Here is a 16,080-nt window from a genome sequence, read left to right as displayed (position 1 = left end):
TCCTCTAATTTTTATACCATAGGGCTAGCATATATATAGATAGATAGATACAGATACCATATATGTATATCCTTTAAAAAGAAATCAGAAATTAGCAGATGTAAAGGTTTAGTTTTAAAAGTTTGATAACAAACATTATCGGCCAGAAACTCTGGTTGTAAACAACTCATCATTTACTTCTTGACACTTTAAGTCATTTTCCTTTCATAGATATTTACCAGAAATGAAAACACAATACATTTTGTGTTAGTAACAGCTTATGTTTCTTAAAACTACTTATAAAATAAGTGGCGCTTTTGCTACAGAAAGGAAATAAGCAAACTTCTAATGCTGACTATGTTTCATATTAGAGTAATACTTTAGTTACGCTTTTTTATACTTACTAGGCCATTGCTCTGATCTCTGGGCAAATTCGTTTTTACTGATGGACGTGAGATGAGATGTTGGGAGCCGCCAGGGTAGTACCTTGGCGTGTAAAGGTAAGGGGCAAAGAATGGCTATGGAGAAAACACGTAACAAAACAATTACCGAAATCAAAGCGAAATGAGATGTAGCAAATGAAACTAACCAATAAAATACAACTCCAAGTTTTTAATGCAAGTGACAAAACAGAAGAAAACATGCCTCACTCATATTCTATAAGATATCAAACCCAAACTTAAGACATATTATTTAAATTTTTATATTGTTGATTTAATAAAGCTTTTTAAAAAGCAACTAAAGTTTTGTACCTTACAACTTGACACCGGACCTTCTCTTTACATTTAACAGTTTTATGGGTTTACCAGGTGTCAGGTTCTAAGTGATCTACAAATATTAACTAACACTCTTATATTAAAAAAAAAAAAAAGCAAAATAGAATCTCAATAGAATACTATTATTTTTACCAAAAAAAGATTAGCCTTAAGTAAGACCAAAGAAAGTCTGAATTATATGAGAACGTCCTAAGCATGGATTCCAGGAATACTGTTACTCTAAGTTCCTAGAGTTTACTTTATATTCTATATCCTGGACTTTACTCTGTCTCCTAAACAAGCAAGCCTATTTTTTAAACGGGGAATTCATTGTTTAGAGGAGATCTATAACTACACCATTTATTTGTATCCAGCTTCAATATAAACAGGAGCTATCAAGATGATATGGGCTAAAAATAAAGATTAAAACAGATTAACTTTCATTACACTGATGTAACATCTTCCCCTACCTTTTTCACTCCTGCCATTTTAAGAAAATTGTTCTGCTTTTAACTTTCAGACTAAAAACCTCATATAACTACAGCAAAAAATAACTAGATCTAAAAACATGAGAAAGTTTTTAATGTTTTAAAAATAATAAAACGATATTAAAGCATCACATCATTGTTATTCGTGTGAAATTAGTGAACACAAGGTCTCCATCTAGATGCTACAGTAATTTAATATTTAAAAAAATTATTGGTCTCAAAACTTCAACTGTCATCTAATTATCAATGGAACCATTTCATGAAAAATTATAGCAGATTTTAAGACTGGCAAATAAAAACCTGCATTTCACACTGCCTACCACTCAGTTAAAGTTTACGAGGATGAAATACATTATAAAACGCTATTGTTCCTTTTTTCTCCTTATTTGAGTAAAAGAATGGAATAACATTCACAGGACCTCTATAAACGGTATACCTAATAACTTACACGGCTGACATTTCTCAAAAACTGGAACATTGAAATTTTAGAATTCCTGCTTTGCCACATTTATTCAAACTTCTCTATCTTCCTAGCTTATATGAAATTTATTTAGGCATGCATTTGGCTTCTATGAATACTAGCTCCTGTGTTTTCTCAAATTAGACTAAAGAGGGAGACCACAAAAATAAAGAAACTGCAAGGGATCTTAGAGTACAGTTCCAGAAAGTATAATACTAGAGCAGATGCTCCATTTTCCTATAGGAAATATTAGTGTTTAATAAGACCATTAAAATGAGGATAGCTTGGACCTACTAAACTTGATAGGGTCTGAACACTGCTGATAATTAATTGTGCTCTCATCTTTTGAAGTAGAAAACTATCATATTTATACTATGCAAATAATTATACATGACTGAAGATAACTTGAAATAAAACTCTAGAAACTGGCTACAGTGCTATTATTTGGCAACAGCACCTGAGTCCTACCAGCAGTATTTCCCATTATTATCTCACATTTAAAAGCTGTAACACATATTAAATATAGGTTTACTGAACTACTATTAAAAAAATCATTGTTTTAAATGCCAATATAAATTATTATACAAGATACAACAAATGGAATATTTGTTATAAACAAATAGAAAAACAGATCCCTTTGAAGCATAGGATAGTCTCTGCTGACCCCATAGAGTTCACTTTCTTATTAAGATAATAAATAAAAGCAAAAAGAATCTCTAAAATTCAGACTCAATTGAGACCTAGAACTGTTAAAATTCAAAATTCTTCTGATTTTTAAAGAATCATACTGCACTCACGCTTAACACTTTTTGTCTTTAAAGCTAAAGTACAGTTTTAAAATAATAACAGACTCCATTAGCAGAACACTTCTACTACTTCCCTGGAAGAAATTCTTAAAATTTAAGATTCCTAGCCCTTGCTTACCCTGTTGTAGAATGGATGCTGGGGTCCTGTCATGCCGCTGTAATAGCTGCTATGAGGCTGTGGTGACACGACCCCCCCTCCAAACGGGGCGTTGAAGGAGGTGGAAGTAGAGCAGACCGACGCAGGCTGACTGCATCCCGACGTTGGTCTGGGGGGGGCTTCGTGCAGAGGGAGTGGGGGATACGCAAGTCCTCCGATATTAATCTGGTCTCTTGCAGCACGAACATCTAAAAGATTAAACAACACCCCAGAAGGCAAAAGAAAATAGAACATTAGTATTTAGTCCAATTACCATTTCCAGCTTTAGGTACCACATAGAAACATGACTGTATCGCTCTCGCCAAGGATTTCAACGGGGCTACAGAAGTAGACAGGAAATTTTGAATACTCCACAGACATTTTAGCAAGAGAAACTCAACTACTTTGCATAAAAGCTTTTTTTCACCATTTGAAAAGTCACCAACATCTGGATTCTTCTCCTCAGTTACCAGAACTATAAATTTTTTTCTGACTTTTCAAGGTATTTGTGCTATTCTAACAGTTCTTGTGACTCATAAAGTTTTGTGAATTATTAATAATTCAAACTTGTGTAGTAAATATAACCTTAGCTAAGATTGTGGGTTTGCAAACTACATGTCTCATCCACCTCTGAACAATAACAATAAACAATTCCATAGTCACAAAATACACCTCTGACAACAGCCTTATAACAGGTATCTAAAAAAGGGATGTAGGAGTATAAAGCGCTCTCTTCATAATTCCTGGAAAATGCACAGGTGGGTCAGGAGCACCTGCATCATACAAAAGATAGTATGTTTCAACAAAGGTTCTGTGTGTGCTCATGTGCATATACTGGTGCCTCAAGAACAACTTAAATGTTTCCAAAATCCTCATGTCACTGTCCTCAAGTTCTAGTCCACAGATTTAAGTTAAAATTTTAGAAGTGATATAGATTTTCTTACCCCTCTGGATAGAGATCCCTATTAGAGACAGAGGACTGGTGACAGAAAAATTACAATGGACTGACATCTTAAAGTGGTGATTATACCGTTGAAAGGAATCTGATTCCAAAGAAGGTTCGGCTGTGTAGGCTGGGAAACATAAGAAGGTCAGCTGAACAAACAGCATTTTCCTAGCGTTCCCCAAAGACGTCAGACTGCCGATCCTCACTTTCATTAATTCTCCTGTGTAGTGCTTGGCTCAATAGTTCTTGGTGTTTCATGGAGCAGGACAAACTTATACAGGTAAGTTAGAAATAGGAGAAGTTTTCAGTACCTCAGAGAGGAAAAGTTAAATTTATTACTAATACCCACCTGCAATTATTTCCCGCAGTTTGGGGTCTAGATTTACAGTGCATGGCAAAAAGGTTTTTACATCTCGAGCCACAAGAACTGGGGTCCTTGAAGACAGAAACACTTCAAAATTTCTTATATCTCCATCTATTTCCAGGAGTGGCTCAACATCTTTAGTTGTTGGAATATTCTTGGATATTCTTCAAATAAGAAACAAACGAAAATGGTCGTTTATGTCACTGTTAGGCAAATTCTGCATGTAACTTAAAATTTGTTATTTATAAAAATAACACATTATGCACCTTGCTCTCATAATTTTTTTAAAGAAAAGAAAAAGGAACAAAACAAGTGGTATAGTTACAAAATTACTAAGGTAACAAGTGTGAGGTCAGAATTACACTGCCGTCATGAAAGGCAGGATTTGGTTTAGGGAAACAGAGAGGGGAAAGTAACATATTCTAGGTATGTCACATGTTAATGATTACCTCTCAGTGAAGACTAAATGAGTTACCATTTTACGCATGTGAACAGTAGCCTCAGACAAATTAAACAGTCTGCTTAAGTCACACAACTAAGAGAATCTGACTGGCTCTAAAATCCATGCTTATTATAAAATACCATGGTTCTTGCCTTTGCAAAGAAAAGAAGAAATAAAGAATAATTTCTAAATAAATTACATGAACTAGAAAAAAGCACAGATTTTTCCTTTTTTAAAAAAGGTTTTATTTTCTATTATAAAAGTAATCTGTGCTTACTATATAAGCATATATATAAGGCAAAGAAAAACAGAAAAACAGAAAGGGGAAAAAAACCACATCATTTTACCAACCAGACACGGTAACTACCAATTACAGTGTCACTTAGTCTATTTTTCATTATGCATAACTTTTAACCTAGTTGAGTTTATATATGTAAATAATTTTGTATCAGGCAGAGGTCTTAAATGTAAAAACAAGTGACATTCATTAAAAAATACTTAGTAAACACTTCTATGTTGAACTATACGAAACTGCCATTTTTATAGGTCAAAACGGTCAAATATTGATAATTCCACAGGGTTCAACCTACTACATACCAGGCCATGTGCCAATCTGAGGCAGTGAGTAAAAATACATCACAGAGAGATACAGGAATGGAAAATATGAAGGAGCTTAAAAGACAAGGAAGCAGATGACAAATCTGGATATAACCCAAATGTCCACTAACAAGGAAAAGATAAATAACTTGTGGTATAGCCATATAATGGAATACTACTTAGCAATAAAAAGGAATGGACTTATTTATATATGCAACATGGATAAATCTCATAGTAAATTATGCTGAGTGAAAGAATACAGCAAATAAAGAATACACAGTTGTATTTTTTTCATTTATATAAAACTAGAAAATGTAAACCAAACTATAGTGACAGAAAAAGGATAAAGGTTCCCTGTGAAGTCAGGGATGTGGGGAAGAGAAATGGCAGGGAGAGACTTCAAAGGAATGGGAGGGGACTTTAGGAAGTGATATGTCTGCTCTCCTGACGGCGGCGACAATTTGGTGGGGACGTGTGTGTGTGTGTGTATATATGTGTATATATATTTAACCTTCAGGAATTGTACAATTTAAATATAGCAGGTTATTGTATGTCAATTATATCTCATAAAGCTGTTTTAGAATCACTGTAAATCTGAAGATGTCTTCAAAACACTCAATTCCCAATTAGTCAAGAATATTAACTGTGAGATTATACTGAGTCTAGTTTCAGAGAAGCAGTAAGATTTTCATGCCCTTCAAAAAAGTGAAATGGAATCTTACTCTAATACTAGTTATAGTTACGTTATTCCTATGGGACAAGCACTTTACTACTCAGGCCCACTACTTGGCTAGTAGCTATTTATTAAAAGCCATCTAAAAGAAAATCAAGAGAACAAAATTAGCAAACAAGAAAAGAATAGGGTGCTGGTGAGAAAATAAGGATAGCAATTTTGTCTTAATGAATTTCAGGAAGTCCCTTTTATGGACTCATGCACACGTGCACAAAACAAAAAGCCCTCTGAAATGGGATTACTTCTTAATAAACTGGCTTTCAAACTGATTATTCAATATATTTAAAATGAAATGGAAAACTTGAAGAATGGTCTCACAGAATCATCTGCAGAAGTCGCCAAAATATCAGAGCTTAAACAGTTAAAAAGGTAGTTCATCTATTTCAGGAGTTTAACATAAAATACTAAGAAGAGAAGCTAGAAAGATTTAGATAAAAACACACAGCTGACAAGTCACATGAAACAAATTAACTGAATTTTAATGCCAGCTCTGCTTAAGCTTGAATGTGAACAGTGTTCTCAATACGATGAACAATACTGCTGTTCACAAGCCAACAGTTTGCTGCTGGTTTCCAGATTGAAGTCTCTATTCTAACCTTTTGAGCTCAATACATTAAACTCTTCTACTGAAAGAGATATTTATGTAAATGATAATCTTTTGGCAGTAGGCCACCAAAATCATATGTGCCTTTATTTTTAAGATATTTTTCCAAAGGTTAGTATTTAAAGAATTTAAGCAACTTCACTTTTCAATTAAGAGTGAATTTAAATTTCCAGTATTATGAATCATGTGAATTAAAGTTGCCAGCAGTTAAACGGCCCACAGAAGGCATTATAAAACCTCAGGCATCAGTGATCTCCCAGTAAGTTTAAATGCAATCTCCTTCTATGCTACCAATCTAGCAGTACTTGTTAATGCCAACATCAATGTAAGTTAAAAGCAGTTTGATTATAAATGACAGTGGTTTACAGAAAGTCCATATTAATTCCTTGGCAGAAATTGCGTAAGCCATTCATATCACTTCCATTCAAAATAAGGTTTTAAATTACATAGAAAAAATTCCATTTTAAATCAAAATATAAATAGGTTCAAGAGCATAATTTATGAAGAAGGCATATTTACCTTACTTTGTCTAAAAGTAGCTGCCTAATAATTTCATTATTTAATCATAAGAGATTAAAAATTAAGATAAATTTTCTTCAAAAATTTAAAAAGGGAAAACTTTTAACTGCCTCAGAATTGAATTACTTTGAAACAATTTAACTTCCAGTAGACTCTCAAATACTTTCTATCAGTGAGTGTCCATTTGTTAAATACTCTCTATGCACAGAACACTTGGAGATTCTGGAAGATAGATGGAACACACAGAAAACAGCAACTCAGCATTGTAGCCAAAGGGTCAGAAACAAAAGATAAAATGAAATCCATTGTTAAGTCCATTACTATCTGCAGACAAAAACCCTAGACAACTTTGGAGCTAAACACACTCTCCCCTTCCATCTTAACCAGGTTAATTCCTACTCATCCTTTGTCTCTCAGCTCAGCTCCCCCTCTTCAGGGAAGTTTTCCGTGAAAACACATTGCATTCCTCTATTACAAACCCTCATAATAGCACATATGCTTTCTTACATACACATATCACAATTAGAATGTTACGTTATATAGTGGAATTATTTTATTAATGTCTATCTCCCCCCACTAGACAGTAAATTCCACTAAAGCTAAGAACAAGTTTGTTGTTGTTCACCACTGTATCTCCAGTGCTTAGTGCAGAATGCTGTCATATGACTTTAGCTTAATAAATATTTGCAGAGTGAACAAACTACACAAAAAAGTATTGTTCCCAAAGAACTCTGTTCTTTTAAAATAATTTTCACTTTAATTACCCTTTCTGATATTGAAAAAAAAAACCTTGTGCTTGGGAAAGAGTACATTGGTCCATTTCAGTTAATTTTTGCACATAGTGTGAAATAAGGGTCCAACTTCATTCTTTTGCATGTGGAAATCTAGTTGTTCCAGCACCATTTCTTGTAGAGACTATTCTTTCCCCCACTGAATGGACTTGGCACCCTTATTAAAGCTTAACTGGCCATAGATGTATGGGTTTATTTAACGACTCTCAACTCTATTCCACTGGTTTAATACTGTCCTTATGTCAGTGCCACAGTGTTTTGATTACTATAGCTTTGTAGTTTGTTTTTTTAAAAAAACATCTTTATTGGAGTATAATTGCTTTACAATGGTGTGTTAGTTTCTGCTTTATAACAAAGTGAATCAGCTGTACACATACATATATCCCCATATCTCCTCCCTCTTGCGTCTCCCTCCCACCGTCCCTATCCCCCATCTAGGTGGTCACAAAGCACCCAGCTGAGCTCCCTGTGCTATGTGGCTGCTTCCCACTAGTTATCTATTTTACATTTGGTAGTATATATAATTCCATGCCACTCTCTCACTTCGTCCCAGCTTACCCTTCCCCCTCCCCATGTCCTCAAGTCCATTCTCTACCTCTGTGCCTTTATTCCTGTCCCGCCCCTAGGTTCTTCAGAACCATATTTTATTTTATTTATTCATTTATTTTTAGATTCCATACATATGTGTTAGCATATGGTATTTGTTTTTCTCTTTCTGTAGTAAGTTTTAAAATCGAGAAAGAGTTCTCCAACTTTATTCCTTTTCAAGATTGTTTTGGCTATTTGGGGTCTCTTGCAATTTCATATGAATTTGAGGATCAGGTTTCTGTCTCTGCAAAAAAAGGCTACTGGAATTTAGAAAGGATTGCACTGAATCTGTAGATCACTTTGGGTAATACTGACAATATTTAGTCTTCCTATCCATGAACATAGGATATCTTTCCATTTATTTAGAACTTCTTTAATTTACCAATGTTTTGTAGCTCTCAGTGTACAATTCTTTACCTCATTGGTTAAATTTATTCCTGGATATTTTATTCTTTTAGGCACTATAGTAAATAAAAGTGCTTTCTTAATTTCCTTTCAGATTGTTCACTGCAGGTGTATAGAAACTCAACTGATTTCTGTGTTGATCTGTACCCTGAAACGTTGTATTTATCAGCTCTAGTAGCTTTCTTGTGAAATTCTTTGGGATTTTCTACATACAGCATCATGTAATTTGTGGTTACAGATAGTTTCACTTCCTCATTTCCAAATGGATCCACTTATTTCTGTTTCTTGTCTAACTGTACTAGCTAGAACTTCCAGTATAATGTTGAATAGCAGTGGTGAAAGCAAGTGACTTAGTCAACTCAGACTGCTATAACAGAATACCATAGACTGGTGGCTTAAACAACATTTATTTCTCACAGCTCTTAGAGTCTGAATGTCTGTGATCAGGGTGCCAGCATGGTCAGGTTCTGACGAGAACCCTCTCTCTGATTTGCAGTTAGCTCTCTGATTCTTTTTATAAGGACACCAATCCCATCATAAGGACTCAGCCCTCATGACCTCACCTAAACCTACTTACCTCCCAAAGGTTCCACCTCTGAGTACCATCACATTGGGGGGGGGGGTAGGTTTTCAACATATGAATTTTGCAGGGGACACATTCAGCCCATAGCAGCAGGCATCCTTATCTTGCTCCTGTCTTTAGGGGGGAAGCCTGCAACCTTTCGCCATCGAGAATGTCAGCAGTGCGTTTTTCCATAAATGCCCTTTACCACATTAAGTAAATTACCTTCTACTCCTAGTTTTCTAACATTTTTTTTTTTATCACGAAAGGGTGTTGCATTTTGTCAGATGCCTTTTGTGTATCCATTGAGTAGTCTGCAATCCTTTTTACTTTTGTAAGGTGGGTGGTAACATCCATATTTTCTGATTTTAGTTAATTCTGTCTTTTTCTTCTGTCAATCTAGTGAAAGGTTTGTCAATTCTGCTGTTCTTTGCAAAGAGCTTTGGTTTCATCAGTTCTCACCATTCTCTATTTATTCCACTCTATTTTATTCTCTATTTATTTCTACTCTAATCATTATTATTTATTTTATTCTCTATTTTTTATTATTTTATTCTCTATTTATTTCCACTCTAATAATTATTTCCTTCCTTTTGCTAGATTTGAAATTTGTAAAATTTGCTCCTCTTTTTCTAGTTTCTCAAGGTTAAAGTTAGGCTATTAATACAAGATTTTTCTCCTTTTTAAATATAAGTATTTATAGCTATAAATTTTCCTGTGTGCTGCCTTTACTGCAGCCCATGTTTTCATCACCCCCTAAAAAGTACCTTCAAGGAATTCCCTGGTGGTCCAGTGGTTAAGACTGTGTGCTTTCACTACTGAGGGAATGGGTTCAATCACTGGTCAGGGGAACTAAGATCTGTGTGGCGCAGCCAAAAACAGAAAAAAGTACCTTGAGAATGATTCCATGAGTCACCTTTCATATTGTGTTGGAGAGAACGTTAGCATACGGGGTCAGAAAAATAGACACTTTCCTTGCTATAGCTAAAGTAACAGAATTACTTTATTACTTCTGTTACTAAAGTAATTAAAAGCTAAAACTGTCCATATGCAGAAGGTTGTGCTGAGTGCAAAGCAACATTCAATGGAGCAAAGAACTTGTTGCAGAGAAAACAAAGAGGCATCTCCACGTGGTTGTCAGAGCTGATTTTTAAGACAACAGTGCGCACAGTGTCAGGTCTGCTCACTCTTTAAAGTCACAAAAGTAATGTTGCATTTTATAGGCATCCTATTCAGTAAGCACACTAGGAAACAACAAACAAAGCACTTGTACATGTGGCACACTGGGTATGTAATCATGCCAACCTTCAGGCTTGCTCGTTTGTTTCTGATGTCTGATATCTGATATGTGTGACTTGTATGCTCAAGGGTGATCTAATTAGGGTTGGTAACTACTGCAAACCATAAAAATACTTGTCCAGGTTGCCACAGGGATCACTGGCAGAGCTAAACAATGTTACTCTTTTACTTACTAGAAGAGCTTACTCTACATTTTTAAAGAACTATTTCCCATTGAGGGTGTTCATTTCCAAGGAGATCTATTTGGCAAAAACATGACGGCCCAAGATTACTTTTTTTTACACTAATGGAGGAAACATGTAGGCCTGTAATTTAATGGATAAAAGAGTGTTCAATATGCAAACTCAGTAGACTACCATTAGACACACAATTTGCATATCTGCAGCTGGGCTTCAGCTGAGCTTCACCTGGGTAGCACAAGGTGTAACTCTGGTGGTAGAAGTAATAGGAGGAAAATTTTATGACCACAAAAATCTCATTCTTGTTAAAAAAAAAAAAAAAGGGCGCTGAATCATTTTGACACAAAGGCATTTACACTCAAAGAGAAATGAGGTTGTTCAATTGGCTAGGAAACAAATGTAATACAATCAAAGTCCGAGAGGGACAAAAATCCCCTCTGAGGCTGTTATATAAACTTACTGCTTATTTACATGTTAGATGCTTCCCATTAAATTCAGTTTTAATAAAGGCAGTGATTTCTAGGAATACAATGCCTGCATGAAATGCAACTTGGCTATATTCTGAAACAAAAAGCAGAGTGTTTACTGCAATAACTTTCCTTAGATCCAGACCTGATGATCTCAGATTCCTTAGAATAAGGCTGTAATGTTTGACAATTAAAATTAAAAGCAATGAGACTTTTTTAAGGCATAAAAATGTATTTAAAGGCTGGGTCACTTGTTAACTGTGTGTGATCTGGGACAAGTCATTTAACTCTCTAGACTCCAGCTTCCTTATTTCAAAGGGGCTGAGGTAGATTTCTAAAACCCTATCTATGGCCCTCCAGATGCTTCCCATGCCCCTGCCATGTGGGGAGATGCTCCTTCTCTCAAAGAGATGAAGGAAAGCTCTGGCCTACGCACAGATGTCCCTTCCATGTCCGAGCTCCCTTGATTTGTGGTGTAAACACGAGACATGTAAGCATAATTTTACTGGCTGTAAGACTGTAATTTTGGTAACTACAGGGATGAGAAAGGATCAACAGGGAAGGTAAAACATGAAAGCCCAAAGAAGTAAATAAGAAAGTATCTGCTTAGGCTCAACTATAATACTGGTAAGGCACTGCCTTCATTCATGTGTATTACGTAAAATGTTCTGAGTGAGGTATCCCTTTCTTATATAAAATCTAATAGAAAAGATATTTAAATGTTGTAAAGAATTGAAAGGAAAATTTTTTTAAAAAAACAGTATTTGTTGAATACATACTCCTTGCCATTCTTTGAGCCAGATGTTTTATCTAGTTTGTCTAATTTCCCAACATTCCATGAGGTGTTATTTCAGTTTTTAAAATGAGGAACCTGAGGCTCAGAGAGGTTAAGCAACTGGCCTGACATGGCCTGGCTGTGAGGGGCAGAGCTGGAGCCTGTGTCGGCCAGATTCACAACCCTGTACCCTGCTCCCTGCACCGGTTCAAACCGAGTGCCACAGACATGGCTCGTAATTCTTAAATTAATGATTTACCTGTTTTTAACTCCTTAAAATATAATAAAACAGAATGCTGTTACACATTAAATTTTAACACACTGAAGAAGACCAACATATAAGCCTGTGTTAGCAAGTTATCCTGGTTTTTTGTTTCAATTTTTTGCAGACTTTGAAATAAAGTTTCTCCTCCATCTTCATGTATTTCTTCAAATTCCTTCACTGTTTTAAAATCCAGACCAGCACTTTTCCGTTAACAAAATTATGCAAGCAAGTACACTACTCCACCCTACGTGCCTGAGCACAGAGTGCCAAAGCTAGTGAGAAAATCTCAGTGATAATTCATGACATGACCCGGGTGACAGGACCTAGTCAGAGAAGCAGCACCCAACACTTCGACTATTAAAAAAAAATGTGAGCAACTGTAAAATTATATTAGTGATTCACCTAAGAAACAAAATCCCCAATTAAACTTTCAAGTTTCTGAATCAGATTAACTGAAAATATTCCACCATTGCAAAGCAAGTTTAAAAGTTGCTTAACATTTGCATCTACTCATGATTTAGAATTTTCTTGATATTACATTACCAAAACTAAGTACAGAAACAAACATGTTTGATCCAACATAGGACTGCAACAATCGTCCACATGTTTTAATTTTAATATGCTTCAGAACAGCTCATTTTCCTCACTGAATTTATCAGGAAATGTTATAATTTGAATCAATTAATTTATATTCATTCTGCTTTATTTATTGGGTTTCTACGTAAGATTGAATTTGCAACAAGTTTCCACCTGGGGGAAAAAGCCTGAAAGATCATGTACAACAGCATGATGCCTACCCCATTATTCCCATGCAGGTGATCAGATGATAGCAATTCAGATGACAAAACAGTAATTTCCAGCGAAGGTAACAGAGAAAACTTCAGTAAAGAGGTTGAGAGAGGCAAAACATTTCACAACAGACAATACGAAAATAGTTATCTCTTATTAAAAAAGCAAAGCCCTAGTTTTATATCAAGAGTTTATATGATGATATGACATTTTAAAATATTCTGACAAAAGTAAATAAGATCCAATTTTCATAGCTGTTTGAGGAACACTAATAACATCGTGAGGTGCTAACAAGCAATAAGAGATGTTCATGTTATTGCTGCCTTTAAGAAATCTTAAAAAGTGTTACACTGATCAATCATATACAGGGCACAAATGTTTTGCAGTAAAACTCTTGAATAACAAGCAGGGAATGGAGGCTCTGAACTCAGAGTCTGCCTATAAATATGCCCAAGATTAGAGCAAAACTTTTATTATACGAGTTATCTTAAAGGTTTAACATTTAATAAGCATGGAAGCCAAGATCTACAATGTTTAGGATTTAGTATTTTAATATATAAACATAAATTTGTAAGCAGACCAATTAAAAGAAACTCCTTGTTCTTCATATCCCTTTGCCCAATAGTAACTTTAAAAGAATTTTAGGAGAAAAAAATACTACACTAAACTTAATAAAAACTATACCATACGATCAGATAACCATTCGTTTATGATCATAATTCTCAGTGCTTACAAAAGTCCTGTGAAGCCATTCTTTAAATAACAGGAATGAAAGTTGAGCCTTAGACAGTTTAAAATGTTCATTAAACTCAGTGTTTTTCTTGTTTTACTGCCATGGAAAAGGGAAAGCAAAACGCATTCACTCTTAATTCTTGGCAGACCGTGCTAACAATGTTTCTGGTGAAATACTCCCCCCTCGTGGACTTTTTGGACATTGCAAACAGAGGTCATGTGCCTCGTGGTTTTTACATAAGCATCTCGCCATTACCTTAGCACTTCAATTAGCTGGTATTTTTATTATACATTACTTTTGCTTATTCTCAAATTTTCAAGAGTCTTAAAAATAATTTGATTTGCAATTCTGAAATCACAAACCTCTGTTGAAAAAAAATAATTTCAGGGAAAATACTGATCTCTACCTGATCTCTAATGGTATATTTAATTTTTTGGACAAATTTGAATCCTTCAATAATCATTTGTTTTTTAATGTAAATATGCATAATATTCTTACTGTATTATAAAATAAACTATAAACCTGCATAGGTAATGATATTTTTTATTTTACATATTAAAACATATTTTAGAAAAACTGATTTTTTTAAGGCTGTTTTCAAATAGTCTTAGTTAATATATTTTAGTTTTTCATGTTAAAGTTAGAAACACACAACTTTGAAACATTTAAAATTCCTTCTTTGTTCTATATTAGTATAAAATACTGAAAATGGCATTATGAGTTTAAATGAGAAAATATTTTAAAAATCAATTTTATCTTATTGAAAACAAAAGAAAAGCTATTGAAAACGCTCTCAAGAAAAAAATTAGACACTTAGCGTACATAAAAACGGTATAAAGGCTTAAACACACAGATGTACCAGCTGTTTAACTGCTAAATATCACAACTGATTTTTTTTTTTTTTCCAGTTTTCCATACAAAACTTACTGCAGTTAGTAGACACAATCAGGACTGAATGAAGCACTGATTTGGGGTTTTACACAAGTTGGTAAGAAGTTTGCATTTTTTTAATGGAAAAGATAAATTCCATCCTCTAAAAAAATGTGTATTTGCTATAACATTCCCATTGATACACAATAAATGATTCTAAATATTCACTTGAAAATGAATAAATTATATCTGGAAATAATAAAATTAGTTTCGTTCTGCATTTCTAATATCTCAGACCCACTGCCTAGCTCTGTAGTCACAGACAGCCTCCTGGCTTCCAGAAATGGGGCTGGGGAAGCTCCAACAGCTACAGCCGTGTGACCTTAGGTAATGCCCGCTCTCTCTGCCTCCCAGAGTTACAAGTATTAAATGAAATAATCTAGGCAAATCCAATGTGTGGCATATATTGAGGGCTCAAGTAATACTAGCTACCGCTTTTATTAGCATGTGCCGGCACGTAATAAACTCTATAAACATTCGGTTAATGAATGAACACAATCAAAATGATAAGCATAACAAAAACGGAGTCCAGCTAAGTCAAAGGGCCTTTATAAACAACACTGACAACAGCCTGTAAATAGAAACCAAAGTGGGAGGAACCTGTCTAAAAGTGTGCCCATAGGAAGCAACTCCAAATCGGGGCATTCATAAAACCATGACGAATGTAAGAAATCTTCCAAATGCAGCTGAACTCACCGTTACAAGGAAATGCCTATGAAAACATTGCTTTGATTTTACTATCACCTGACAAAAGGCAGAATCTACTAGGTGTCAGCTGAAATACGTAGTCACCATTCAACCTTTGTGTTCTGAGAACGTTTTATGTGCCTTGCCCAGGGATCTACTGGTATTAATGACAAAGGAAAATGTTTACCCACGTTTAGAACCAAAGAAGGACACGTCTGTATGGACAGTTACTTTTTACAAGATAAAATGTGGCTTCTCATTTACCACCTTCCCCAAATCCATGCTTTCCTCAATGCAAATGTCCTCATCATATTTCTTTATTCTTTCAGAAATACCCACTACTGCCTACTCTATGCCAACAATGTCTAGAAACAAGGAATTCAGAAAGGTTTAAGGAAGTTACATTTCGTGGAGTTAAGAGTCTAGTTCAGGAAACAAATATTAAAGAAACAGCAATGCAAATATTTATAAAAGGTAACTATGGGAAGTATCATGAAGTAACATACCCATCTATAACAAACACATCTAATAAATCTTGGAGACTGGGATATGGCTGGATACAAAAGGCTTCCCGAGGTAGTGACATTGAAGGTGAGACCAGAATAAGGTGGGAGAGGGGAGTTATGGGCCAGAGAGAAATGCAGGTGGAAAGGTAAAAGGCAAGAGGGAGAAGGCATGAGAAGGGGCTGGAAATCCATGCTAAGATTGTTTGGAGCTCCAGATAAACCTGATTTTCCTGTATTTAGAATTTTGACCAACTATTTCTCATTATCCTTAGAAC

At 34.9% G+C, this 16,080-nt stretch overlaps 1 protein-coding gene across 21 annotated transcripts in view; it reads right to left on the bottom strand.

Moving 5' to 3' along the window:
* KIDINS220 (kinase D interacting substrate 220) overlaps window positions 1-16,080 on the bottom strand; it is a 98,609-nt gene that overhangs the window by 23,645 nt on the left and 58,884 nt on the right. For 17 of the 21 annotated variants that reach the window (XM_067008194.1, XM_059078431.2, XM_059078425.2 and 14 more), the window contains 3 exons: window positions 3,920-4,098; window positions 2,607-2,833; window positions 384-497 (listed from right to left, as the gene is read on the bottom strand). In XM_067008194.1, the coding sequence (XP_066864295.1) occupies window positions 384-497; window positions 2,607-2,833; window positions 3,920-4,098 (520 nt within the window). The remainder of the gene's footprint in view (window positions 1-383; window positions 498-2,606; window positions 2,834-3,919; window positions 4,099-16,080) is intronic. The other 4 variants (XM_067008207.1, XM_067008205.1, XM_067008206.1 and 1 more) reach the window with 1 other exon arrangement.

Source organism: Kogia breviceps, chromosome 11 (assembly GCF_026419965.1).
Source record: "Kogia breviceps isolate mKogBre1 chromosome 11, mKogBre1 haplotype 1, whole genome shotgun sequence".
Lineage (NCBI taxonomy): Eukaryota > Metazoa > Chordata > Mammalia > Artiodactyla > Physeteridae > Kogia > Kogia breviceps.
This window is presented reverse-complemented; position numbering and strand designations above follow the sequence as displayed.